Source organism: Tachyglossus aculeatus, chromosome 3 (assembly GCF_015852505.1).
Source record: "Tachyglossus aculeatus isolate mTacAcu1 chromosome 3, mTacAcu1.pri, whole genome shotgun sequence".
In the NCBI taxonomy this organism is placed as follows: domain Eukaryota; kingdom Metazoa; phylum Chordata; class Mammalia; order Monotremata; family Tachyglossidae; genus Tachyglossus; species Tachyglossus aculeatus.
In genome coordinates this window covers 54,840,905-54,868,770 of record NC_052068.1, presented here as the reverse complement: position 1 = coordinate 54,868,770, position 27,866 = coordinate 54,840,905, and the positions used below count along the sequence as shown (strand labels likewise).

General features: G+C 50.8%; 1 protein-coding gene across 1 annotated transcript in view; it reads right to left on the bottom strand.

Annotated features, from left to right (window-relative positions):
* MMRN2 (multimerin 2) overlaps positions 1-25,157 on the bottom strand; it is a 43,645-nt gene extending 18,488 nt beyond the window's left edge. Inside the window, 1 exon segment of the mRNA XM_038743873.1 lies at positions 24,816-25,157. Coding sequence (XP_038599801.1) covers positions 24,816-25,123 — 308 coding nt within the window. The 5' untranslated portion in view covers positions 25,124-25,157.
* Positions 25,158-27,866: the final 2,709 nt, after the last annotated feature.

Here is a 27,866-nt window from a genome sequence, read left to right as displayed (position 1 = left end):
CTCAACAAATACTATTATTATTATTATCATCATTATTGTTATTGTTTTCCCAAGCCCTTAGTATGCTGCACAGCATACTGAAGGAATCAGTAAATACTACTGATTGATTTTTCTGCCTTCTCAAATTCAGACCCCATTGAGCTGGTGGCATTTCCAAGTGGAACCCAAGGCAGTGAAGATATGAACTTAGGGTTCGTGAGATGGGATAAGAAGCACAAACCCAGGGAGGTCCAGTGACTATGTCACACCGCAACTTCAGGGGCAGGGTGGAGGCAAAGTTTCCTGATTTTAATAATTTTAATTAATTAATTTAATTAACTAATAATTGCGGTACTTGTGAAGTGCTTAATATGTGCCAGGCGCTTTACTAAGCACTGAGGTGGTTGCAAGCAAATCAGGTTGAACACAGTTACTGTCCCACCTAGGATTCACAGCCCTAATTCCCATTTTACAGATGAGGTAACCAAGGCAAAGTTAAGTAACTTTCTCAAGGTCACAGAGCAGACAAATGGCTGAGTCAGGATTAGAATCCAGGTCAACACTAGCTCACAGTGTCGAGCCATTTTCTCCTGAAACAGTGTTGTGGCTGAGCTCAGGCTCTCCTGGATTTTGGCTATATTAGGGAATTTGGGTTCTGGCAGTTATTAATATCCCATTCCCATCAGAAACCCAACTTGCTGCTGTTTAGACTCCACTCTTATAATGCCGGCTGCGTCATGGAGGGAGTCTGGAAATGCCAGGAGGCCACATTTTGGCTCATTATTGTAGCGGAGCACAGAACAAAGTACTTCATTGTTCCCAGGGGGCATGGGGAAGTTGGGGAAGGGGGGGGCCCGGATGACCTTTAAATGGGTTCAGGGTGGGAACACAGGAACTAGAGTCCCGATAACTCTCATAGGAGAGGAAAATCCCCTTCTGGATGGTAGCCCCCAGGAACAATGATCAGAGTCATAAATCAAGGGGGGAGAAGAGGAGGTTTGGTCAGCTGCCAGTGCCACCAGAGTGGAGGGCACCCCGGTAGGGCGGCTCGGGGGTCTAACCAGGCCGACCGATTCCCCAACGAACACATTCCCGGGTGACGGGTGACAGCAGCTCACATTTACTTTTCATTTATACTTTGGGATATTGTTTGTATTATCAAAAATCCGTTTCGATGCAGCTTGAGAAAGAACATAGGACTTAGAGGCCCCCAGCTTGTGGACCTGGTCGGTTGAGCAAAAGCTGACACAAATTGGATTTAAATTGAGTTAACACTCAGCTGCCCCTCTGGCAACCTCTCCCTGACTTTCCCGTCACTGTGGATGGCACTACCATCATTCCTGTCTCACAAGCCCGCAATCTTGGTGGCATCCTCAACTCCGCTCTCTCATTCACCCCACACATCCAATCCATCACCAATACCTGCTGGTCTCACCTCTGCAACACTGCCAAGATCCGCCCTTTCCTCTCCATCCAAATCGCTACCTTACTGGTTCAGTCTCTCATCCTATCCCAACTGGATTTCTGCATCAGCCTCCTTTCTGATCTCCCATCCTCCTGTCTCTCCCCGCTTCAGTCTATACTTCACTCTGCTGCCCGGATTATTTTTGTGCAGAAACACTCTGGGCATGTCACCCCGCTCCCCAAAAATCCCCAGTGGTTGCCTATCAACTTTCGCATGAAGCAAAAACTCTTCACTATTGGCTTCAGAGCTCTCCATCACCTCACTCCCTCCTACCTCCCCTCCCTTCCCTCCTTCTCCAGCCCAGCCCACACAATCCACTCCTCTGCCACTAACCTCCTCACTGGGCCTCAATCTCGCCTGTCCCACCGTCGACCCCTGGCCCACATCCTACCTCTGGCCTGGAATGCCCTCCCTCCTCACATCTACCAAACTAGCTCTCTTCCCCCCTTCAAAGCCCTACTGAGAGCTCATCTCCCCCAGGAGGCCTTCCCAGACTGAGCCCCCACTTTTCCTCTCCTCCTCCCCTCCCCATTGCCCTAACTCCCTCTCTCTACCCCCTTCCCCACCCCGCAGCACTTGTGTGTATTTGTACATATTTCTCGTTCTATTTATTTTATTAATGATGTGTATATATCTATAATTCTAGTTATCTATTTTGATGCTACCGATGCCTGTCTCCTCGCTTTGTTTTGTTGTCTGTCTCCCCCTTCTAGACTGTGAGTCCGTTGTTGAGCAGGGATTGTCTCTATCTGTTGCCAAATTGTACTTTCCAAGCACTTGGTACAGTGCTCTGCACCCGGTAAGCGCTCGATAAATACAATTGAATGAATGAATGTGAAGCCAGTGTCAGTCAATTGTATTTATTAAGCACTTACCGTATGCAGAGCACTGTACTAAGCACTTGGAAGAGTTACAATGTAACAATAAACAGACACATTCCCTGCCCACAATAAGCTTACAGACTGGAAAGTGGGTAGACAGACATTAATATAAGTAAATAAATTGCAGCTATGTATATAAGTGCTGTAAGTCTGGGAAGGGGGTTGAATAAAGGGAGCAAGTCAGGGCGATGCAGAAGGGCGTGGGAGAAGGGGAGTTTTCCCGGGGTGATCGACAAGGTTCCAGCCCGCGCCTCTCAATAGTCAGTTGGCCTGGGGCCGCTGCCTTCTGGCCCGGAGATACTGGGCATAGGTGGCCAGCAGGGCCAGTGGATTTGCTCAACTAGAAGTTTCTTCCAACAGAGACTTGACCTCCAGAAATTCCACAGCTCACTGAGCTATTTCAGAGTCTCGTAGGGTCCTCCCAGGAATTGCTGCCTTGAAGGGGGACATCTCAGCCCCAAATGTTTCTGGGACCTATGGTTTTCTTAACCCAGTTCCGGGTACCAAGACTACATCATAACCACCTTCTCACCAGCATTGACTGGACCTCTAGATACAGGGCACTGTACTAGGGACAAATCTTGCCCACCAGGAGAAGCAGCACGGGCTAATGGTTAGAGCACCCTAGCCCAGGGACCACCACTGTCATCCTCTGTGCTCCCCTGGCTTCCCTGGCTCCCCTGGCTAAATCATGTTTAGCAGGGCTGTGGACTGAGTAAGGCAGACTGGGCTACAACCCTGCCACTTGGGAGATGGCCCTGTGCCCAAGCCTCCCCTCACCCAGCATATGGTTAAATGCCCCAGTGGGTGCCCCCATTGGGTGGCAGTCCCTTAAAGCCCCAGTTTCTCTTTGCACTCAGAGACAAGTGTCAGGCCATGGGACAGTTCTGAATGCCACGGGGTCGTTGTATGTTGAAAAACTGGGCCCGATACCAGCTCTCTTCTGAGCCCCTTCTGATGGGGATGGGGGTCCAGGGGTGACCATCTGCCCACTCTGTCCAGAGTGGTCCCTGGCAGGGCTTGGTTCAGCAAGAGATATGAAAGACAAGAAAGCTGGTAGCCACAAGGGTAGCCCAGCCAAGAACGAGGACAGAGAGACCATCCAGTCTGTCTATACATATCGCTACTACAGTTTTATATTATTTTATTATTGTTATATTATTTATATATTATAAAATAATATATTGTTTTATGCTATTCGATTATATTACGTTACACTCTCCCAAGTGCTTAGTACAGTACCCTGCACAAGCTAAGCACTCAATGAATATGATTGATCGATTGATTGAATCCCTATTTTGCAGAGGGGGGAACTGAGGCACAGAGAAGTTAGAGTAACTTGCCCAAGGTCACACAACAGACAAGTGGTGAAGGTGGGATTAGAATCCAGGTCCTCTGGCTCCGAATCTCCTGTTCTTTCCACTAGGTCATGCTACTTCCCTGTGTCACTGAAGCACTTTTAAGTTCTCATAAAGTCCTATAGCATTTTTGTACATATCTTTCAAACCCTATTACTTAAGCATAGCTTTCAAACCCTATTATTTAAGCACTGCCTTATGTACTTCTTCGATATAATTTATTTTAGGATCTGCCTCCCCCACTAGATTGTAAACTCCTTGAGGATAGGGATCATGTTACTAATTCTATTGTACTCTCCTAAACCCTGGTGCAGTGCTCTGCACACAGCAGGGGCTCAAAAAATACTAATGATTGACTGATTGTATTCGTTCAGTCATTCAATCGTATTTATTGAGCGCTTACTGTGTGCAGAGCACTGTACTAAGAGCTTGGAAAGTACAATTCAGCAGCAAATACAGACAATCCCTACCTAACATACAGGTGCGCAGTCTGGAATGGGCTAGATTGTACTCTACCAAGCACTTAGTACAGTCCTCTGCGCACAGTAAGTGCTCAATAAGTATGATTGATTGATGGAAGACCCCACTTCAATTTGTCTCCCAGACCTGTTAGCCCATCCAGGAGCCCAAAATCAAGTACTGGCAGGAGAAGTCTCGATTAGCCAAAGTGTGACTTATTCAGTCTCAAAGGATGAGGGGAGAAGGGAGATTTAGATATTCCCATTTGAGAGGGGCGAGGAGGTGGAAGAAGAAGGCTAAAATTTGTGTTCGAGTTATTTATGCATTTCAATTGTCCATGCCACCCAGCCTCCCCAAGATTTTGGGAAATTGAGAATCGATCATTGGAGGTCAAACAAGGAGCAAGTTTACCTTTAGCCCGTTAGGACGGGAGAGGGACTGAGATGGAACCAGGTGGCATTAGAAGGAATTGGGCAGTGCTCTTGGGAGCCATGCCCAGGAGGGTGGGTTATTTTTATGCTTCTTAAAGCATTCCCTGGGCGTGGGGCAGAGCCTCCACTCCAGAGGAAGATGACTCAGTCGCTGGCTTCCCTGGAAAGCTCAGGGGTCAAAGTCCAGCAGGAAATCCAGCACTTCTCCAAGTATGGCAGGGACCCAGATGCCCTCAGGGCCCTGCCAGGCTACAGGACTCAGGGTGGGGGAAACGGTGGGCTCTTGACTGCTCTGCCAATTCTGGAAACTGAGGCTGGATCAGGACTGAGTTTCCCAATAGTCACTGAGCATAGCACGCAGAGCAATCAGAGGCAATCCTGGGAGCTTATGCCATGCCAGGGGATCAGCCTTGGGAGGGGAGTGTGAACAAGCGGGGTCAGTCAGTGTAGGGCCAGAGATTACAATAACTGATATCACAGTCAGAATGAGCCAAGGGGAACAGTGTGGATGAATTCATTCATTCATTCAATCGTATTTATTGAGCGCTTACTGTGTGCAGGGTACTGTACTAAGCACTTGGGAAGTACAAATTGGCAACATCTAGAGACGGTCCCTACCCAACAATGGGCTCACAGTCTAGAAGGGGAGAGACAGACAAACAAAACAAAACAAGTAGAAAGTTGTAAATACCAACAGAATAAATAGAATTATAGCTATATACACATCATTTATAAAACAAGTAGAGTAATAAATATGTACAAATATTCACAAGTGCTGTGGGGAGGGGAAGGGAGTAGGGCAGAGGGAGGGACGGGGCGATGGGGAGGGGAGGCGGAGGAGAGGAAAAGGGGGAGCTCAATCTGGGAAGGCCTCCTGGAGGAGGTGAGCTCCCAGTAGGGCCTTGAATGGAGGAAGAGAGCTAGTTTGGCAGATATGTGGAGGGAGGGCATTCCAGGCCAGAGGCAGGACTTGAGCCAGGGGTCCATGGCGGGACAGGCGAGAACGAGGCACAGTGAGGAGGTTAGTGGTGGCAGAGGAGCGGATTGTGCGGGTTGGGCTGGAGAAGGAGAGAAGGGAGGTGAGGTGGGGGGGGGGGGGCAAGGTGATGGAGAGCTTTGAAGCCTAGAGTGAGGAGTTTTTGCTCGATTAGAAGGTTGACAGGCAACCACTGGAGATTTTTGAGGAGTGGGGTGACATGCCCAGAGCATTTCTGTACAGGGATAATCTGGGCAGCAGAGTGAAGTATAGACTGAAGCGGGGAGAGACAGGAGGATGGGAAATCAGAAAGGAGGCCGATGCAGTAATCCAGTCGGGATAGGATGAGAGATTGAACCGGCAAGGTAGCAGTTTGGATGGAGAGGAAAGGGCAGATCTTGGTGATGTTGTGGATGAATGCCCTAGGATGCTGTTGATCAAGAATCTGGTAACGTCACAGATGGAATGGCATGGACAGAAACACCTGGCCCGCCACAGAATCTAAAGCCATTCCAGCCCGGGACTCTGGATCCTCTGTCCTGTCCACTTGGAATGCTCCCAAGAGCCCACCTCCTGTGCTGCTGGCTCCCTGAGAAAGATGGGAATCCCACTGTGGTCATGGAACTCAGCCCAAGTCCTGCTGGACAGCAGAGAAAGGTGCCTGACTCCAAGCCACACTTTCCCACCCACGCCCCATTCCTGCAAAGCACGGATTGTCTGTTCACGACCCAAAAGGTTGTCAAAGCTTGACTCTCCTCTATTTCTTTCCCACAACCAGCCAGCCAACCAGCCTGGGGCTGAAAGTGTGGGAGGACAAGACCCCCAAAATGCCACAAGGCCTTGGCTCAGAGGACTCTGGCCCTGGTGGCCAGTATCCAGGGCTCCTTGCTGTGAGGGAACACAAGTCACTCCAACCGGCTCAGGTGGTCTGAATTCTGCTATTCATCATCATCATCATCAATCGTATTTATTGAGCGCTTACTATGTGCAGAGCACTGTACTAAGCGCTTGGGAAGTACAAATTGGCAACATATAGAGACAGTCCCTACCCAACAGTGGGCTCACAGTCTAAAAGGGGGAAACAGAGAACAAAACCAAACATACTAACAAAATAAAATAAATAGAATAGATATGTACAAGTGAAATAAATAAATAAATAGAGTAATAAATATGTACAAACATATGTACATATATACAGGTGCTGTGGGGAAGGGAAGGAGGTAAGATGGGGGGGATGGAGAGGGGGACGAGGGGGAGAGGAAGGAAGGGGCTCAGTCTGGGAAGGCCTCTTGGAGAAGGTGAGCTCTCAGTAGGGCCTTGAAGGGAGGAAGAGAGCTAGCTTGACGGATGGGCAGAGGGAGGGCATTCCGGGCCCGGGGGATGACGTGGGCCGGGGGTCGATGGCGGGACAGGCGAGAACGAGGTACGGTGAGGAGATTAGCGGTGGAGGAGCGGAGGGTGCGGGCTGGGCTGGAGAAGGAGAGAAGGGAGGTGAGGTAGGAGGGGGCGAGGTGATGGACAGCCTTGAAGCCCAGGGTGAGGAGTTTCTGCCTGATGCGCAGATTGATTGGTAGCCACTGAGATTTTTGAGGAGGGGAGTAATATGCCCAGAGCGTTTCTGGCCAAAGACAATCCGGGCAGCAGCATGAAGTATGGATTGAAGTGGAGAGAGACACGAGGATGGGAGATCAGAGAGAAGGCTGATGCAGTAGTCCAGACGGGATAGGATGAGAGCTTGAATGAGCAGGGTAGCGGTATGGATGGAGAGGAAAGGGCGGATCTTGGCAATATTCCTCTGCATTGGTCTGGCGTCTCCTCTCCGTCTGCTCTGCTTCCAGCCCAGCTAGGGGAGTGAGTTGGCTGAAGCCCACGGGGACTGTTGCCGCAGCTGCTTTGCCAGGATGGACTATCATCTGCCACCTCCCAAGCATCGTCCTTGGGGAGAGGGCAGCTCCTCTGCAATTCCACAGCCTCATGACCCTGGGGGCACACAGACAAGGACAAGCCTCCCAACCTTTCAAGGAACCTCAGCCTCAGCAACTTGGCCCAAGGGTGGTCAAGGAAGCCCAGACCCCTCTCCAGGCACTGCCAGCCCTTGTGGCGGGAGGAAGAGGTTTTTTCTGAGCTCAGACTGAGGAGTGAGGACTGAGAAGCGCTTAAGACAGTGCTCTACACACAGTAAGTGCTCAATAAATACAATTGATTGATTGATTGATTGTTTTGTTGTCTGTCTCCCCCTTCTAGACTGTGAGCCCGTTGTTGGGTAGGGAGCGTCTCTATATGTTGCCAACTTGTACTTCCCAAGCGCTCAGTACAGTGCTCTGCACACAGTTAGCGCTCAATAAATACAATTGAATGAATGAATGAAAGAGTGGGTGCCGGAAGAGGCCAGGCAGAAACTCCCGAGACTTCCGCCTCAACAACAGTGGTATTACTGAGCGCTTACTGTGTGTGAAGCAATTAACTAAATGCTTGGGAGAGCACGGTACACCAGATGGTAATTAATTAAATAATAGTGGTATCTGTTAAGCACTTACTATGTGCCAGGCACTGTACTAAGCACTGGGGTAGATACAACCAAACTGGGTTGGACCCTGTCCCACAGGGGGCTCACAGTCTTGAACCCCATTTTACAGATGAAGTAAAAAGGCACAAAGAAGTGAAGTGACTTGCCCAAGGTCCCACAACGGACAAATGGCAAAGTCGGGATTAGAACCCACGACCTTCAGACTTCCGGGCCCGTGCTTTATCCACCATGCCAAGCTGTTTCTCTGGTAGATACAGTCCCCGCGATTAATGAGCTCACAGTCTAGAGGAAGGGGGAACCTCTCCCCACCAACCCCTTTGAGAGGTGGGGCCTGAGAAAGATGCTGATCTCTCTCCCTCCTGGGGGTCAGTCTGCCCCTGAGGTCTCGGGCCTGGGAAGTTCAGGAGAAACCAGCCCCTTTTGGGGTTCTACAGATGCATCACCCTAATCATCAATCATCATCAATCGTATTTATTGAGCGCTTACTATGTGCAGAGCACTGTACTAAGCGCTTGATGGCCACTGCCGTGGGCTTGCTGAAGATCAGGGCGACGTTGGCCCGCCCTAGACCGGAGTGTCCGCTGATGGGCTGGTGGGTTCCAGACCCAAAAATGGACACAACACCACGTGTGTTACGGAGGGCACACAGCCCCCCAGTCCCTCGCTGACTGAGCCATTTGTGGAAGTCCATCCCAGGCCTCCCAGACTTAAAGGGGTTCGCCGGGGGGAGCCTATTATGTTCCCTCTCCGGTCCCTCTCAATACGGGCACCGCTTCCAGGCTGCGGAACTTGGCAGCAGGAGCCACGGAGGGGTGGGAGGAAGGCTGGTTGCTTAAAATAGAAAGAAGCACAGCTTAATGGAAAGAGCCAGGGCTTGGGAGTCGAAGATCGTGGGTTTGAATTCCGCGTCTGCCACTTGTCAGCCGTGTGACTTTGGGCAAGTCACTTCACTTCTCTGGGCCTCAGTTACCTCATCTGGAAAATGGGGACTAAGACTGGGAGCCCATGTGGGACAACCTGATTACATTGTATCTACCCCAGCACTTAGAACAGGGCTTGGCACATAGTAAGGGCTTAACAAATATCATTATTATTATTGAGAAGCAGCATAGCCTAGTGGCAAGAACACGGACTTGGGAGTCAGAGGTCATGTGTTCTAATCCCGGCTCCGCCACTTATCAGCTGGGTGACTTTGGGCAAGTCACTTCACTTCTCTGGGCCTTAGTTACCTCATCTGGAAAATGGGGACTAAGACTATGAGCCCATGTGGGACAACCTGATTACCTTGTATCTACCCCAGCGCTTAGAACAGGGCTTGGCACATAATAAGCTCTTAATAAATGCCATTATTATTATTATTATTATTATTCAGTGGGCTGTTACAAGTGTTAAGCTGAGAATGTGATCGCACCCTGATGTTTTAAGTTTGAGGCCCAGGAGGGCAAATGAGGTTACCTCATCTTGGACTGCTCTGTGTCAGTGGAGGTGATGAGATCCCAGGGAGAACGGCCTGGACTGGGGGCTGAGCGGCCAGGGTCTCCGGATCGGTTTGGGGGGCCTTGGAGGAGGGAAGCAGCTGGGGAATCATAGGCCCTGCATTCTTTGTTCCACAAAAGAAAGAAGAAAATCCAATAAATCAGTCACGGGAAGGGGCCCTCGTGCTGAGGATGCCCGAGAGCTGGAGCAACCCCAGGGATCAGGCTACAGCCAGTCTAGGAGTGTAGTGGCTTCCCCGGCTCCTTGCCAGACTGGGCCATGGTCCTGCTTCCCCAGGCTTTCCCAGAGAGGGAGGGGTGGCAGAGTAAGCCTTGCCAGTGCAGTTGCTGAGGTTGGGGCTGTCTGGAAAATGGGGAACAGGAAAGGGAAGTGGGGCTGGTAGGGTGGGAAAGGAATGGCCTTGGGCAGTGCACAAAGCCAGTGGATCCTCAGGAGTCAGGGGAGTTTGAAAGCTCTCATAAATGGGGCAGGAGCCTGCCCATCTACCTACGGGCTTGGGGTTACTTCTAGTCTTCCCTCGAGACTAGAAATGTCCTAGGAACCCACAGCTGAGGAGTTCATTGACCCATGGACCTGGTGGCACTTGTGATTCCAATATTTTCTCCTGCCATGCCACCCTGAGCAGGGTCCCCAGCAATAGAGTGCAGAGGGTGGGGGGCAATGGGCACCTCCAGCTCTGCCCCCTAGGAGTTCTTCTAGACTGTGAGCCCGCTGATGGGTAGGGACCGTCTCTACATGTTGCAAACTTGTACTTCCCAAGCGCTTAGTACAGTGCTCTGCACACAGTAAGCGCTCAATAAATACGATTGAATGAATGAATGAATGAATGAATGGCCTAATAATGATGGTATTATTGTTAAGTGCTTACTATGTGCAAAGCACTGTTCTAAGCACTGGGGGGATACAAGGTGATCAGGTTGTCCCACATGGGGCTCACAATCTTAATTCCCATTTTACAGATGAGGTAACTGAGGCACAGAGAAGCTAAGTGACTTGCCCAAAGTCACATAGCTGACAATTGGTGGAGCCGGAATTTGAACCCATGACCTCTGACTCCAAAGCCCGGGCTCTTTCCGCTGAGCCACGCTGCTTAGTAGAAAGAATGTGGGACTGGCAGCTGGAAAACCTGTGTTCTAGTCCCAGTCCTGCCCCTGTTCTGCTGTGGGGCCTTGGACAAGCCACTGAACGAAACTCTCTCTGGACCCTACTTTCCTCATCTGTAAAATGGGGATAAAGTTCCTGCTTTCCTCATCTAGACCAGGGACCGGGACTGTGTCCCATTTGATGATTTTGTATCTACTCCTGTGTTTAGCTCAGTGCTTGGCATGTAGCAGGAATTTAATAAATACCATGCTTCGGCGGGTGTTGGGGGCGGGGGGGCGGACCGACTATGATCCTAGGATTGAGGGGTGGGGCTATCCGCCAGGCTGAATCCAGAGAACTTTCCAGGATCCCAGAACCAGGATGATCTGGGTTTTGGTTTTCGACCAGGGGAAGGGGCCAGCTGATTCTGTCTGGGGCCCAGACAACTTGCTCTCCCTAGTGATAATAATAACAATAACAATAATAATAATAATAATAGTTGTGGTATTTGTTAAGCAATTACTGTCAGGTACTGTACTAAACGCTGGGGTGGCTACAAGAAAATTGGTTTGGACACAGTGCTCCCCACCCCATGGAACAGAGGGATAATAATAAAAATAATAACAATAATTATGGTGTTTGTTAAGCACATACTATGTGCCAGGCACTGTACTAAGTGCTGAGGTGGATACAAGCAAATCAGGTTGGACACAGTCTCTGTCCCATGGGGGACTCACGGTCTCAATCCTCATTTTACAGATGAGGGAACTGAGGCACAGAGAAGTGAAGTGATTTGCCCAAGGTCACGCAACAGACAAGTTGTGTGGAATTAGAACCCATCACCTTCTGACTCCCAAGGGCCGTGCTGTATCCACTATGTCATGCTGCTTCGTAGGGATGAGCAGGCTAGTCCAGGCTAGTCCAGTCCTGCCCTCCTCCTCCTGTCCCTTCTCCTCGGGCCCCCCGCCAAGGCCGGAGCACTTGCTAGCAGGGGGCTATGCTCAGCAGGAGACTGCGGGAAGGGAGGGGGGCTCTTGGCCATCAGGAGCCCCATATGATGAGGCCAGGGCTGCTGGATTGGCCCTGCTGACTGGCAGGACACCCTCGTCAGCGGGGACAGTCTGGGGAGGAGATCCGCCATAGCCAGGGTCACCAAGGAGGATCTTTCCAGGGCTGGTTTCTGGGAACGGGGCTGGTCCTGGTCCAGGAAAGCCGCCCTGCTCCCCACCTTTCCGGCCCCGCCAGCTGCCCTTGTGGTTTGCCTGAAGGGAAGAGCTCAGCGTGGAGAGTGGGGTTGGCAGGGAGATGGGGCGCGGAGGCCCCTTCCCCGGCTGCCCAGAATGGCAGTGGGTATGTTTGGCGGGGCCCCCGCCCCGTGAGAACCCCCTGACCTCTTCTTCCCTGGCAACTTTTTCTTTGTGGAGGGCCTGCCTCTGGACAGCCTGGCCACTGCCTTCCTGGAAACGAGTCAGAGATGAAGGAGCAAAGGAGCAAACGGGGGCGGCCTGGCATTGTTCTGCCTTCTCCCTGACTTTCCTGGCCGGGGCTTGGACCGCTTTCCTCCCCTCACAGTTTTATCTGCTTCCAACAGCCTGGAGGGTGGGAACAGGGGTCGAGGCCTTCCTGTTGGGCTGGCCGGACTCTTGCTTCTCACAGGGCCAGGTTTGTTAGAATAAGAGGGCAGTGGTAACGACTTTTCTGGCAGCGGAGGGGAGCACTGGAGCGGAGGCTTGGAGCTGCCTGCAGCGGGACATGGCCACACTCCATCGATGCTGCAGGAAGAACTAATTCCTTCCCAGGGGAGATCCCAGTTCTCCCTCCAGAGAAACTCAGAGGCCTTTCCAACGTGGGACTCACTCACCTTCACTGCTAGCCCCATTTACAGATGGAAGAAGCTAAGGCTCGAAGAGGTTAGGGAAATTCCTTAAGACCACACAGTCAGCCCCAAGGAGTAGAGCAGAGTCCAGCATTCCTGCCGGGCCCAGATTTTTGACGCACACATGACTCCTCTTTTCAAAATCTATCGCCTCTACCTGTGCCTTCCTTTCTATCCCTTCCTGCCTTATAAAAAACACGTTTGTCCTCTCTTCTTCCCTGCCTAATAGCTATCTTCAATAGCTCACTCTCTGATGGGCCCTTCCTCTCTGCCTTCAGACTTGCTTATGTCTCCCCTATCCTAAAAAATTTCTGGATCCCGCTTCACCCTCCAGCTAACACCCCATCTCCCAACTCCAGTTCCCATCTAAAGTCCTCAAAGGAGTTTTATACACCCACTGCCTCAGTTTCCTCTCTCCCAACTCTTCTCTCCAGAGAAGTAAAGTGACTTGCTCAAGGTCACAAAACAGACAAGTGGCGAAGCTGGGATTAGAGTGGTCCTTTTGACTCCCAGGGCTGTGCTCTGTCCACTAGGCCTCACTGCTTCCCTTCTCTCTTCTTCTCTTCTTGTCTCTCTGCCACTCCTTTTCCAACTCTTTCAGCAGCCTTTCATCTGCCTGGCACCCTCCAACTGTGCTGGGGGTGTCCCTCAGTGCTCTCTTCCGGGTACCCCGTTCTCACTTTACACTCACTCTCTTGGAGAACTAATTATCTCTCTTGGCTTCAACCGCCTCTTTATGGAAGACTCCCGAATCTATTTCACCAGCCCCAACCTCTCACAAGCACTATAAATCCCACTTTTCCTCTTGTTTCCAGGACAACTCCACATGGATGTCCTACCAGCCCCTTAGGCTCAACATAAATAAAACTGAACTCCTCACTTTCCCTCCCAAATCCTCCTCCCCCCTCAAAATTCCCATCATACTTGATAATCCCACCAGTAGACAACACCAGTCTCTGAAACCCGCGACCTCCCTCTTTCTTAACCCCTACATTCCGTTTGTCGCTAAATCCTGCCATTTCTTCCTCTGCAATATTTCCAGGATCCTCTCCTTCCCTTCAATCCACCATGTTGGTGAAGGCGCTTGTCATCAATCAGTCTATCATTAATATACATTGAGTGCTATATATTCATTCATTCATTCAATCGTATTTATTGAGCACTTACTGTGTACTAAGCACTTGGGATACTACTACCTCAGCCTCCTCACTTGTCTCCCTGTCTCCAGTCTCACCCCTCTGAAGCTCTGACTTCCTTCGGTTACCCGATTCATTATATTAAAACGTCATTCTGCGGGTCTCCCCTCTCCTCAGAAACTTTCAACGGTTGCCCATTCCTCTCCACATCAGACAATCAGTGGTATTTATTGAGCCCTTTCTAGGTGCAGAGTACTGTACTAAGCACTTGGGAGAGTACTATACAATAGAATTAGTGGACATGTTTTCTGCCCATAACCAGCTCAAGCAGAAACGACTGACCAACAGTTTTAAGGCACTAAAATATCTCTTGCATTACTACTATTACTACTACTACAACTACTACTATTATAAATAATAGTAATAATAATAATGAAAATCTTGTCTTATGCTTTCGAGTCATCTCCCACCCATAGTGACACTGTGGACACATCTCTCCCGGCATGCCCCACCTCCATCTGCCATCGTTCTGGTAGTGCATCCATAGAGTTTTCTTGGTAAAAATATGGAAGTGGTTTTCCCCTGCCTCCTTCTGCACAGTAAACTTGAGTCTCCGCCCTCGACTCTCTCCCCTGCTGCTGCTTCCCAGCACAGGGGAGTCTTGACTTGTAGCAGATTGCCTTCCACTCGCTAGCCACTGGCCAAGCTAGGAATGGAATGGGTAGGCCTCTGCTTGACTCTCCCTCCCACAGTCTACCCTACTGCGATGGGTAGAGCACTGGAACTCTCTAGGTGTGACCCTAAGAGGGTGATAATGATAATGATAACTTGCTACTTGCCAAGAATTGTATTTAGCACTGGGATAGATACAAGATAATCAGGTTGGACACAGCCCATGTCCCAGATGGGGCTCACAGTCTAAGTAGGAGGGAGAACAGGTACTGAATCTCCATTTTACAAATGAGGAAATTGAGACATGGAGAAGCTGGACTCTGTTGGAACCAAATGTGGGAGGCCTAGCCAGAGGGAGCCCTGGTGGCCTTCAGACTATAAGTTCTTTGTGGGCAGGGAACAATGCCTACCAACTCCATTATCTTGTACTCTCCCAAGGGCTTAGAAAAGTACTCTGCACATGGTAATAAATACACTCAATTGATTGATTGCTCACAGGTGCAGCCACAGAGCAGGGGACATTGTTTAGAGTGATAGGAAGGAAGAGATTCTGGTCCAGAACTGACCCTTTCAGCTTCGTCCAAGTGTGCTCTGCACACAGTAAGCGCTCAATAAATACGATTGATTGATTGATTGATTGAATGAATCTCTGCACACAGTAAGCACTCAATAAATATGACTGATTGATTGATTGAATGAGTGAATGAATCTGCTGCCTGAAACCTCCTCCCTGGCCCCATCTTTGTGAACAATGGGCAACTCCTGGAAACAGGAAGTAGGATTCTCTCAGACAGGTGCTTCTGCGTCGTGGTTGTCATGGTCATTCCTTCGGCTGATTATATGTCATAGGTCTGTTTGTCTTTGTGTTAGAAGGGGGTGCCTCACTGATAGTATCAGTGGGACTGATGATCCCAACCACCTCTTCCACACCCACAGATTGTGTGTGGCTGTGCTGTTGTGTTTGTTGTCTACAGATCATGGTGCTGTTTGGGCTATTTTCCCTCTCCTCAAGATTCTCTGGAACTTCTGCTTAAAGAAAAAATGTTTCTAGATTGCAGGGCACCTTGCCAGTCTGCCTTTCCGTACATCTGTCTGACTGGCACAGTCGGCTCCCGGCCGTCAGCTGTGGTGAGGATGATTATTATTATCATCATCGTTATCATTATTATCAGCAATAATAGTAGTTCTGGTACTTGTTAAGTGCTTACTATATATCAGGCACTGTACTAAGCATTAGAGTAGATACAAGATAATCAGGTCCCAGATGGGGCTGACAGTCTAAATAGGAGGAACACAGACGTTGAACAGCTCTCCTGCTGAGAGCTCACCTCCTCCAGGATGCCTTCCCAGACTGAGCCCCCTCTTTCCTCTCCCCCTCCCCATCCCCCCCACCTCCTTCCCCTCCCCACAGCACCTGTATATATGTTTGTACAGATTTATTACTCTATTTATTTTACTTGTACATATTTACTATTCTATTTTGTTAATGCTGTGCATCTAGCTTTATTTCTATTTATTCTGATGACATGACACCTGTCCACATGTTTTGTTTTGTTGTCTGTCTCCCCCTTCTAGACTGTGAGCCCGCTGTTGGGTAGGGACCGTCGCTATATGTTGCCAACTTGTACTTCACAAGCGCTTAGTACATGGTAAGCACTCCATAAATATGATTGAATGAATGAACGTTGAATCCCCATTTCGCAGATAAGGGAACTGAGGCATAGAGAAGGTAACTGCCTTGCCCAAGGTCACACATCATGAACATGGAGGAGTCAGGATTAGAACCCAGGGCGTCCGACTCCAGACCCGTGCAGTTTTCCACTAGGCTACGCAGCTTCCCTTTACATCGTCCTTAACATGCCTCCCACTTGGTTCTTGCTTTCACTTACCACCCTCCAGCTGATCACAGAGTAGCTGTTCAGGGATGCTGGCGTCATCCATTCTCCTCGCATGCTCCTCCCGGGAAAGCTGTGTTGAGATGAGTCTAGTCCCAGTGCTAGGATTGGATTTTGAGCCAAGACTTTGTGGTTTGTCTCTGGCTGCCGAGTATGGCCCGTGACTGGCGCTGATGGAACTGCTCTGGACGTTAGACAGGGGTTATGTCAGACGTGGGTTTCTGGGGTGTCTGGGCCTCTCAGCTTTAAAGAAGTTCTTCCAGACTGCACCACGGCCCCATGGCTCTTCACTGGGGTCTGGACCTGATGTCACAACCTCTGACAGCCTCCCAGAGGGTGCGTATGTGTATGCGCATGTGTTTCGTGTTTGTGTGAGTCTGTGTGTGCATTGCGTGTGTGTGTGTGTGTTGGGAGGGGCAGTGTTGCTCAGTGGAAAGAGCCCGGGCTTGGGAGTCAGGGGACGTGGGTTCTAATCCCAGCTCTGCCACTTGTCTGCTGTGTGACCTTGGGCAAGCCACTTCACTTCTCTGGGCCTCAGTTGCCCCATCTGTAAAAGGGGGATTAAGACTGTGAAACCCACATAGGACAACCTGATTAGCTTGTATCTACCCCAAAGCTTAGAATAGCGCTTGGCACATAGTAAGCATTTAACAAATACCATAATAATAATTATTATTTTTATTATTAGAGAAGGGGGAAGTGGGTAGGGGTGCTTGTGACAGAGTGGGAATCAGTGCATCTCTGCGTAATATGTGTGACTGTGGGCAGGGAACATATCTACCAAGTCTAGTATACTGTACTCTCCAAAGCCCTTAGTACAGTGCTCTACACATAATAAGGGCTCAGTAAATGAGTGTGTAATCCCTGGGTGTGCATCTGAATATGCTGAAATTGTTTCTACCCCTGGGTTTAGTACAGTGCCTGGCATACAATAAGTACTAAACAAATACTGCAATCATTATTATTATTATTATAAGCATGTTGAATTGAGAGAAGAGCAAAGAGGACATCCAGATGTCTTCTTACAAAATGGAAATAGCAAGGAAACCCCCAAACTCTCCCCCTCCCTTAAATATCCCCAGCCTCAGGACAGACAAACTCATTTCATCCTCTGTATTAGCTTTGAAAGGGTAGGACCCGAGAGTCCCGGGGTTTGGAAAGGGACACAAGGGCAGAGGCTGAGGTCTCTGGGGACTTGAAAGTGAGGGTGTGACAGGCCAGCACAGCCGTGTATGTCCTCCTTGGTGGGGGCAATGGGGACCCCCGCTGCCCATAGCCAAGGCCATGCCCGTTCAGCCTGCAGAAGGACCCGACGCCTGGGCCAGGCGGCTGAGCCCTGAGTCCGCTTCTCCCAACCCCACCCTGGCTCTCTGTGAGACCTTGGAAAAGTCACCACATCTTTCTGCCCCTAAGTTTCCCATCTAAGACCCCTGTGGTGCTCCCCCCACCCCAACCCCTGCCACTTGGTAGGAGGGGGAAGAGAGTCATGACCGATGAGATCATGTTTGCAAAGGGCTTGGTGTTCTCTGAGGGAAGTGGGGGCACATCAATTATTCATCCTGACTGCTACTGCCTTGCCCATTGTTGTTTCTGCTGTTACTAAGTGCCTCTGGTGCAAGTTAATGACCCCTGCTCTGTGTGGGGAAGAAGGAGCTGATGGGGCCTTTGTGGTCCCAGCTCTGGGCGGGAGAACTGATGAAGAGTGTGGTTCACGTCCTGCCGAAGAGCTGGTGATGCTCCCGGTGCATGCTGAGGGACAGCTGTCGTTACAGTTTGACCTTGGGAATCTCGGCCCTGTGTGCTCAGCAGAGGTGGAAAAGGTGGTGCTGGCCATAGGGAGGGTTTGGAGGCCGACTCCGCTCTTCCTTCCACCTCAAGGATCGGGTTCCTTGGGCTGCTTTCAGGGCACAGACACTGCCTTCCACCCTGGGCCTGGGGCCCAGTCATCCACACCCATGGCCACCCCTCACCCCAATTTCTGACAGGCTTGGGGTCCCAAAGCTGGAGGGCCAGATTGGGAGTGGGCAAGTATCTCTCTCTTTAGCAGAAGAAGCAACATGGTCTAGTGGATACAGCACGGGCCTGGGATCTAGTTCCGAATCCACCATCTGTCTGCTGTGTGATCTTGGATAAGTCACCTAAGGTCTCTGTGCCCAGTTCCTTCATAAGTAAAATGGGGATTAAATCCTACTCCCTCCTACTTAGACTGTGAGCCCCATGAGGAACAGGGACTCTGTCCAACCCAAATAGCTTGTATCCACCCCAGTGCTTCGTTCGGTGTCTGGCTCCGAATGTGTTGCCAACTTGTACTTCCCAAGCACTTAGTACAGTGCTCTGCACACAGTAAGCGCTCAATAAAAATGATTGAATGAATGAATGACTCATAGCAAGCACTTAATGCCATTATTTATTATTATTATTATTAAAATGGTGATTGAACTTACTTGTCTAAACCCCTGGAGTTGTCCCTGAAGGAAGGACCAACCAGAACCCCACTGTCCTGATGACCGTGACCCCAGAGAGCTGGCACTGTGGGTTTAGGTAGGGAAGGATGGTAGCAGAGGGTGTAGGAGACATCGTTCATTCATTCAATCGCATTTATTGAGCGCTTACTGTGCGCAGAGCACTGTGCTAAGCGCTTGGGAAATACAAGTTGGCAACATCTAGAGACGGTCCCTACCCAACAACTGGCTCACAGTCTAGAAAGGGGAGGCAGACAACAAAACAAAACATATGGACAGGTGTCAAGTCATCAGAATAAATAGAGATAAAGCTAGATGCATATCATTAACATAATAAATAGAATAGTAAATATGTACAAGTAAAATAGAGTAATAAATCTTTACAAACATATATTCAGGTGCCATGTGGAGGGGAAGGAGGTGGGGGGGATGGGGAGGAGGAGAGGAAAAAGGGGGCTCAGTCTGGGAAGGCCCCCTGGGGAAGGTGAGGTCATTCATTCAATCGTATTTATTGAGCGCTTACTGTGTGCAGAGCACTGTACTAAGCCCTTGGGAGAGTACAGTACAACAATAAACAGACACATTCCCTGCCCACAGTGAGTGTGGGGCGGAAGGGGAGACAGACATTAATGCAAATAAATAAATAAATTACAGAGGATGCCTTGGTCCCACCCACCCAGGCGCCATAATAATAATAATGATGGCATTTGTTAAGTGCTTACTATGTGCCAAGCACTGTGCTAAGCGCTGGGGTAGATGCAAGGTAATCAGGATCCCATCTCTCCAGGACCCTGTGGGGACAAGGAGGTGGCAGTGGGGAGATGGTCTGCGGTCAGGGGGAGCTAAAGCCTGCGAGCTCCAACTCAATAAACCCGGTCATCAGAACCAAAGGGTTTGTCACGTGGGGCTATGGGCCCCAGGTCCACATTTCCCACCAGGGACAGCCTACTCTGCCTGCCTACCATGGCCCAGGTTAGAAACTTCTGGCTACTGACTAAACAGCATCCTGGTTCACCTTCCTAACGCACCTGCTCCGGCAGAGTGCCTTCCCTTCCAAAATTCTAAGCCTTGATCTCATCTCTCTCGCCATCCACCCCTGCTCACTCCTTGCTTCCCCCTTCATCGCCCGACAGACCACCACTCTCCCCATCTTTGAAGCCCTTCTAAAATTGTATCTCCTTCAGAGAGCCTTTCCAGACTAATCTCTCATCTCCTGACCTCATTCTCTCTCCCTTCTGTGTCACCTGTGCACTTAAGTTCATGCCCCATAAGCACTCTGATACTCACTCCAACTCCTCAGCACTTATGGGCATGTCCTTATATTCTGTACGCCAACCCCTTGCCCACGTCCTGCCTCTGGTCTGGAATGCCCTCCCTCCTCAAATCTGACAGACAGTTACTCTCCTCCAAGAGGCCTTCCCAAGATTAAGCCCCCTTTTCCTCTTCTCCCACTCCCGTCTGCATCACCCTGACTTGCTCCCTCTGTTCTTCCCCCTTCCAGCCCCACAGCACCTATGAACATATCTGTAACTAATTTATTTATATTAATGTCTGTCTTCCCCCAAGACTGTAAGCTCACTGAGTTCAGGGAATGTGTCTGTTTATTGTTGTATTGTACTCTCCCAAGTGCTCTGTACAGTGCTCTGCACACAGGAAGCGCTCGATAAATAGGATTGAATGAATGAATGAATGACACTGTTGCTTCCCTGGCCAGCTGCAAGCCACTAGAGGTTATTCACTCATTCAGTCTTATTTATTGAACACTTACTGTGTGCAAAGCACTGTACTAAGTGCTTGGGAGAGTATAATACAAGTACAATACAAAGCAATACAACAACAAGTACCATACAACACATGTGACTTCTCTCCTGTCACTTGGCCAGCTTTAGAAAAAAAAACAAAAATGAACAACCAAAGAAACTCCAAAAATAGTTTTCAAGCTCCATTCCTCTTCCCTGGCTTCTGTACCTATCCCACTTTAGGGGTTTATGGTATGCTAATACTCCGGGATCCCAATCAGAGCCTCCTGCTATGCAACGGACAGACTGTGCTTTTCAGGACAGCAACAGATGGATAATATCTAGGTTTTAGTAGCACAATGTGTGGACGGGGAGTTCATTAAAGGCGCCCCAAAACCCAGTTCCCAACAGGCATTTGACGTCACACCTATCACATCAATATCCAGGATAAATTGAGGATGAAAAAGGATGTCATTTTTGCATAAATCCTCCTTATTTGCCTGAACCTAGAACATTTCTCCATGGTATCCTGTCATCAGCCGCCCCCTCACCCACAAACACACCCACACACTTCAGAGCGTGGCTCAGTGGAAAGAGCATGGGCTCTGGAGTCAGAGGCCATGGGTTCAAATCCCGGCTCCGCCTACTGTCAGCTGTGTGACTTTGGGCAAGTCACAACTTCTCTGTGCCTCAGTTACCTCATCTGGATAATGGGGATTAAAGCTGTGAGCCCCCCGTGGGCCAACCTGATCACCTTGTAACCTCCCCAGTGCTTAGAACAGTGCTTTGCACGTAGTAAGCGCTTAACAAATACCATCATTATTATTCCCTTCCCAGGTCCATGGGAATGCAGTTTCTTCAGCCTAGCATCAGAATGCTCTGAAGGAGAGAGGGTGGGCAACGAATGTTAAAATACCACACATAAAGGGGACCACCCCAGACTGAGCCCAAACCATTTGGAAAGCACACTTTGCATTGTCAGACCCGATGGCCCACTACCCTGGGGTGAGTCACTCCTCAATGAGTTGAGTTCCACGTCCACCAGGCATTGTCTCCACTGCTGAGAACCGGGCCTGTGCTGTCCATGGGAAGTTAATCCACATATATGGCCACACATCACAGTAACCACCACCACCACCCCCCCCCAGCCCCACCAGCTTTGCCGGCCTAGATTCAGGTGAAGTTGGGAGGAACAGGAGAGGGTGTGAGGGGCCCCAGCCAGCTGGCCAGATGGCCGCTTCTCCTCCTTCAGCCGGACTCACCCCCTCCCCTGCCCCGATCCCGCTGTGCGGTTCATGAGCTGCTCCTCGTAAGGGAGGCTGAGGAAGCCTTGGGGCCGGAAGGGGAAGATGGGAGGGGTTTCCTTCCCTGCTTACTGAAACGAGAGCAGCTCCAAGCAGATCTAGTAGGGTGGCCATTCCTCCGGTGTTAGATCGGACAGCACTGTTGTCGCCAGCTCCGCTCCTGGCCTGCTATAGATTCAGCACCGGATGTCTCCGTGCCTGCTATTTTCATTTTAACTGCCAGGCTCCCTCTGCTTGCCGCCAAATCTGGTCGCTCAGAAGCGGTATCCATATGGATGGGGGGGCAGGGGGGAGCAGAGGGGCTCCTGTCTTCACACGCTAACCTAGTCTAAGCCCCAGGACTGGAGTCACCTTGCATTGAGCTGTTGGGTGTTGAGGAGGCAGCAGATTCTCTGGGATGCCCCCTTCCCCATGTCTGAGCAGCTTGAGCCAAAACCACCACATTCCCACCCCAAATAAGCTCTGGACTAGAGGGGGGGGGGCTGCTTTAAACAGATGTGTTTGATGAGTAGGGAGATGCTATCTCTCTGGCCCCGATGCCTCAGGCATAGCATTTTCTGCCCACCAAAAGTGCTCCAGGTGGTATTAGTGATGAGATGAGAGCCTGCCCAGCTGGAGGTCTCAAGTGGAACAAGTTGGCCCCTGAAAGCCCCTTCCAGCCAGAAGATCCTGGCTTCACCCCCAGATCCGTTCTGCTTTCCTGGGAAGTCAGGGTGAGGCAGGTCTGGAGGGTAATAATAATAATAATGATGGCATTTATTAAGTGCTTACTATGTGCAAAGCACTGTTCTAAGCAGTGGGGAGGTTACAAGGTGATCAGGTTGTCCCACGGGGGGCTCACAGTCTTAATCCCCATCTTCCAGATGAGATAACCGAGACCCAGAGAAGTTAAGTGACTTGCCCAGAGTCACGCAGCTGACAATTGGCAGAGCCAGGATTTGAACCCATGACCTCTGACTCCAAAGCCCATGTCATTCCACTGCGTCATGCTGATTCTCTGGGACGGAGGGGCCCCAATTAGGGAGAAGCGCTCTGGCTGCCAGCTGGAGCGAGCAGAGCCGCTGTTCCGGGACCAGTCCCGGCTGAGACAGGACACCTAGTCATGAGGGTGAGCCCACTGTTGGGTAGGGACTGTCTCTATATGTTGCCAACTTGTACTTCCCAAGTGCTTAGTACAGTGCTCTGCACACGGTTAAGCACTCAATAAATACGATTGAATGAATGAAGGAATGAATGAGGGGGCGAGCCCCTCAGTCCGGCCAGAGCCTTTCATGAGGCGCAGAGAGAGTAAGACTGGGTCCTCTGGCTGCAGAAGACCCCTCGTGCCCGGGCCAGCCTAGGGACTCTGTCTCCAGTCTCCCCGGTCCTCTGGCTAGTTAGCCCCACCAGCTTAGTCTTCCCTTCTGGGAAACGGGGGTGCAGGGCAGGTGCACCAGGAGCCCACGAGGATGGCAAGAGCCATGCCATTGCCACTGCTGCCCTGCTGGGCCACCAGGAGAAAGGCTATTTCAAGCTTTGCTGCCTGTCTTCCTACCCCGGCTCTGCCCAGCCTTCCTCTGGAACCCGGCCCTTGCCGCGGTCCCACAGTAAGCTCCCCAACACATTCTCCACCAGTCATTACCCCTGCTGCCAACCTGGCTGGTTGCTCCCAGCTTAGGGAGCCATCAATCAATCAATCAATCAATCAATCGTATTTATTGAGCGCTTACTATGTGCAGAGCACTGTACTAAGCGCTTGGGAAGTACAAATTGGCATCACATTGCCATCGAGGGATTGATAAGCCCAGGGCCAAACTAGCCTGAGGCATGGCCCTCATTTTAGGGTTCAGAGAGGCCTCGGTCGATACCCCGTCCCGGGGGAAGGAGTAGAGGCAGGGATGGGGTTAAGGGGGGAAAAGGGGCAGGGGTAGGGACAGGGAGCATTGGCAGGGATGGGGACGGGGCAGAATGGGTGGGGGCAGGGGCAGGGTGGGGGGCACAGTTTAGCCTGAGATTTAGAGTGGCCCAGATCTGGTTGCTGGGTTAGACGAGATCATTTCCTTCCCTGCCCCACCTGTGGTCCTCGATTTGGCCTGCTGCCAATGTCCAAGGACCAGAGGCCAGGGGTCAGGGACCAGGATTCATGCTCTATCCTTGTCCTCAGCCCTGAGGCTTTCACCACATTTGAGGTCTTCCAGCCCTTGGGGCACTGCCCACCCTCTTTCTGGCCTGTATGTCCCACTGACAACTCTAACTTAACATGTCCAACACAGAACTCATCTTCCGACCCAAACCCTGTCCTTCCCATATCTTTTTCATCACTGTAGACAACACCACAGGCTCATGGCCTTGGCATTATCCTCAAGTCATCTTTCTCACTCAACTCACATATTCAATCTGTCACCAAATCCTGTCAGTCCTACCTTCACAACATCTCTAAAGTCCCTCTTTCCTCTTCATCCAAACCGCTTCTCTGCTGACCCAAGCACTTATCCTGCCTTGACAACTGAATCAGCCTCCTTGCTGACCTAACCGCCTCCTGTCTCTCACCACTCCAGTCTATACTTCACTTTGATATTTGGATCATTTTTCTAGAAAAATGTTCAGCCCTCATCTCCCCACTCCCCAAGTACCTCCGGTGATTGCCCATCCACCTCCACCTCAAACAGAAACTCTTCAGCTTTAAAACATTCATTCAGCTCACCCCCTCCTCCCCTAACCCTCTGATTTCCTTCTATTATCCAGCCCGCACCCTTCACTCCTCTAACACCAACCTACTTACTGTACCTCGATCTCATCTATCTCACCGACAACCCCTCACCCACATCCTCCTGGCACATACTATGCGCTTAACAAATACCACCATCATCATCCTGCCTCTGTCCTGGACCTCCCTCCCTCTTCATCACTGGCAGTCCACTACTCTTCTCCTGTTCCCCCAGAGTTTATGGATTCTGAACCACGGGGGCAGTAGGGCAGACAAGACCTGATGCTGGTCTCAGGGATGTTATCTGGTCTGCTTCATTCACTCTGCCCATGCTGCCCTTCTGCCCCACCATGTTACCTCACCCACGGCCCCCCATCTCTAGTCCTTACCCCATCCGGGGCCGCGAGGCTCCATCCTGGGGGTCGTCCTGGACCCTCTGCTGGGAAAGGGGCGTGGGAGGTGGAGGGGTCTCAACCCAGTCCATTCCTGGGGGTCTCCGGCTGCCCCCCAACCCGGGCATCACCAGGGGGGTGCTCGGAGCCCGGTGCGGGGGTGGCCTGGGGGCCCAGGCAGGGGAATCATCAGGCTGCCTGGGGCCAGGAGGTGAGGGCGATGGCTGAGCCAGCCCCTCGGGATCCCAGGGGAGAAGGAAGAAGAGGAGGAGGAGGAAGAGGAGAAGCCCACAGTTCCCCGGCATGGCAGCTTCGCCTACAGTGTGACTCGCCACTCAGCCGGCTCCAGGCTCCTCTACTTAAATCTCGGAAGGAAGAAAAATATCCCACACTGTTTCAACAATGGCCGGAAAACCTTTTCCCACCCTCCTTAGCGGGGGTGTGATGGGCAGGTCCAGGGTGGAAGGGGAGGAGATGGGGGGTGGGGGGAGCAGGCGGTGACCCTCTCTGGGCAGGATGGAGTTTATGCAGGGAAGCCTCCAGCTCCAGCTCTGGATTAGGCTCCGGGGCTGGGTTTGGGCCTGGATCTGGGTCCTAATCTGGGTCAGGATCCGGATTGGGTTTTGAGTAGGTGTCAAATCCCACAGCAGGATTGGGGTCAGGTTCTGCGTCAGAGTCTGGTTCTGAGGCAGGATCCAAGTCAGGTTCTGGGTAGAGATCTGGTCCTGAGGCTAGATTCAGGCAAAGAGCCGGGTCAGGTTCTAGTTTGGTATCAGGTTCTGGATTAGGATCTCGTTCGGATTCTGAGTTGGTGTCAGGTTCGGGGATTGGGATCGGGTTTTGAGTTGGGATCTTTTCTGGGTCAGAATCTGGGTCACATTCTGGTTGGGGTCCTGAGTCCGGATCTGGGCCCAAATCTGGGTCTTGGAACCTACGAGCCTCCTGAGCCCCCCAGCCAACAGGAACCGAGTTGTGGTGTGCCTTGTCCGCGGGAGGCAGGAAGAGGATGTTAGTTTTACAGAAAAACTCAGAAACAGTCGCGGCCGCCCTGGTGCAGAATGGGCCCCTCAGCCTGCTGAGCCCAGGCAGGGGGTCTCTGCAGCCGCTACAGGGTGGGGAGGGGCCGCTGGGGCTCGGGCGTCTACCGGCGGGGAGTGGGAACCAGGGCTGGACTGTCTTTAGGGTGGGAAGAAGGGGCTGGAGTGACTATAAAATGGGAAGTGGGGGCTGGGGTGTTTATAGAGTAGGGAACTAGGCTCTCCGTGACAGCAGCTGGCTGCCCAGCAGCCAAAGGAAAGAGGATGGGGCCAGCTGTGGGCGGCCGGGAACCAGAATTATCAGAGTTATCAGACAGATATTTGCTCTCTCCCACTTCAAAACCTTATCGAAGGCACATCTCCTCCAAGAAGCCTTCCCTGATTAAGCCCTCCTCTCATCTCCTTCCACACTCGTCTGCGCGGCTCTTACTTGCTGTCTTCATTCATCCTCCCTGCCAACCCCACAGTGCATATGTATATATCTGTAATTTATTTATCAATGTATTTATTTATATTAATGACTCTGTCCCTCCTCTAGACTGTGAGCTTGTTATGGTCGGGAATGTGTCTGTTATTATATTGTACACTCCCAAGCACTTAGTACAGTGTTTTGCACACAGTAAGCGCTCAATAAGTACGATTGAGTGAACAAACGAATGAATGAATTCCAAGCACAAGAGCTTCACATGGATAGAGCATGAGCCTGAGAGTCAAAAGGACCCGGATTCTAATCCCGGCTCCGCTACTTGCCTGCTGTGTGATCTTGGACAATTCAATGAACTTCAGTGCGCCTCAGTTACCTGATCTGTCTAATGGGGATTTAAAACTGTGAGCTCCCCATAGGACATGGACCGTGTCCAACTTGATTATCTTGCGTCTGTCCCAGTGCTTAGCAAAGGGCCTGGCACATAGTAAGCGCTTCAAAAATATTGTAAAAGAAAATCCCTCAATATCTTGTCCACTCTGACCAAACCCTTGAAACCCCAGGCCCCTCCGGCACGCTCTGACAGCTCTGGGCTAGAGAGATGCTGAGGAGGGGGTGTCTGAGCACCAAAGAGATTGGTGGTCCTTGTCTCAGCTCTGCCGACAATGGGTTCATTCATTCATTCATTCATTCATTCATTCATTCAATAGTATTTATTGAGCGCTTACTGTGTGCAGCGCACTGTACTAAGCATTTGGGAGACTACAATATGACAACAGACGCATTCCTGCCAACAATGAGCTCTCAGTCTAGTGGGGGAGACAGACATTAATATAAATAAATAGATTAATTAATTAATCACAACAATATACATGTGTACTATGGGGATGAGAGGGAGGATGAGTGATGGAGCAAGTAAGAGCGGCACAGAAGGGAGTGGGAGAAGAGGAGAGGAGGGCTTAGGGAAGGCTTCTGGGAGATGTGCCTTCAATAAGGTTTGGAAGTGGGGGTTCCTAGAGCTTAGGGATTGGGAGAGAACTGGGAAGCCAGTGTGGGGGAATGGCAGACACACCCTGAACTGGGGGCCAGGACCCCTGGGTCCGTTGGAGTAGTGATCAGTCTCAATCCTTGTCCTCTCCTCTTTGAGCCTGCAACAGCCCAATGGCTGTGCCCAGAGCCGTGGACCAAACAATCAATTGATCAGCGGTATTTATTGAGCCTTTACTGCTGCAGAGCACTGTACTAAGTGCTTGGGAGAGGACAATTCAGTAGAGTTGGTGGACACGATCCCTGCCTTTAAGGAGCTCACAGTCTTTGGCTGCCCAATCTCCAGGGGGTGGAGCCCAGATGGGATTTAGGGGGTCAGGGGGTACAGAGACTCAGCTGGACAGGAGAAATTCATCTAGAATCCCTCAGCAGCTATGTCCTATATATGGGGTGGGGAGGGAGATCTGCTCTTCCCCGGTTCGCTGAATTGAGACTGGAGTGGGGAGACCCAATAATAATATAATAATGATAGTATTTATTAAGTGCTTACTGTGTGCCAAGCACTGTTCTAAGCACTGGAATAAGTACAAGGTAATCAGT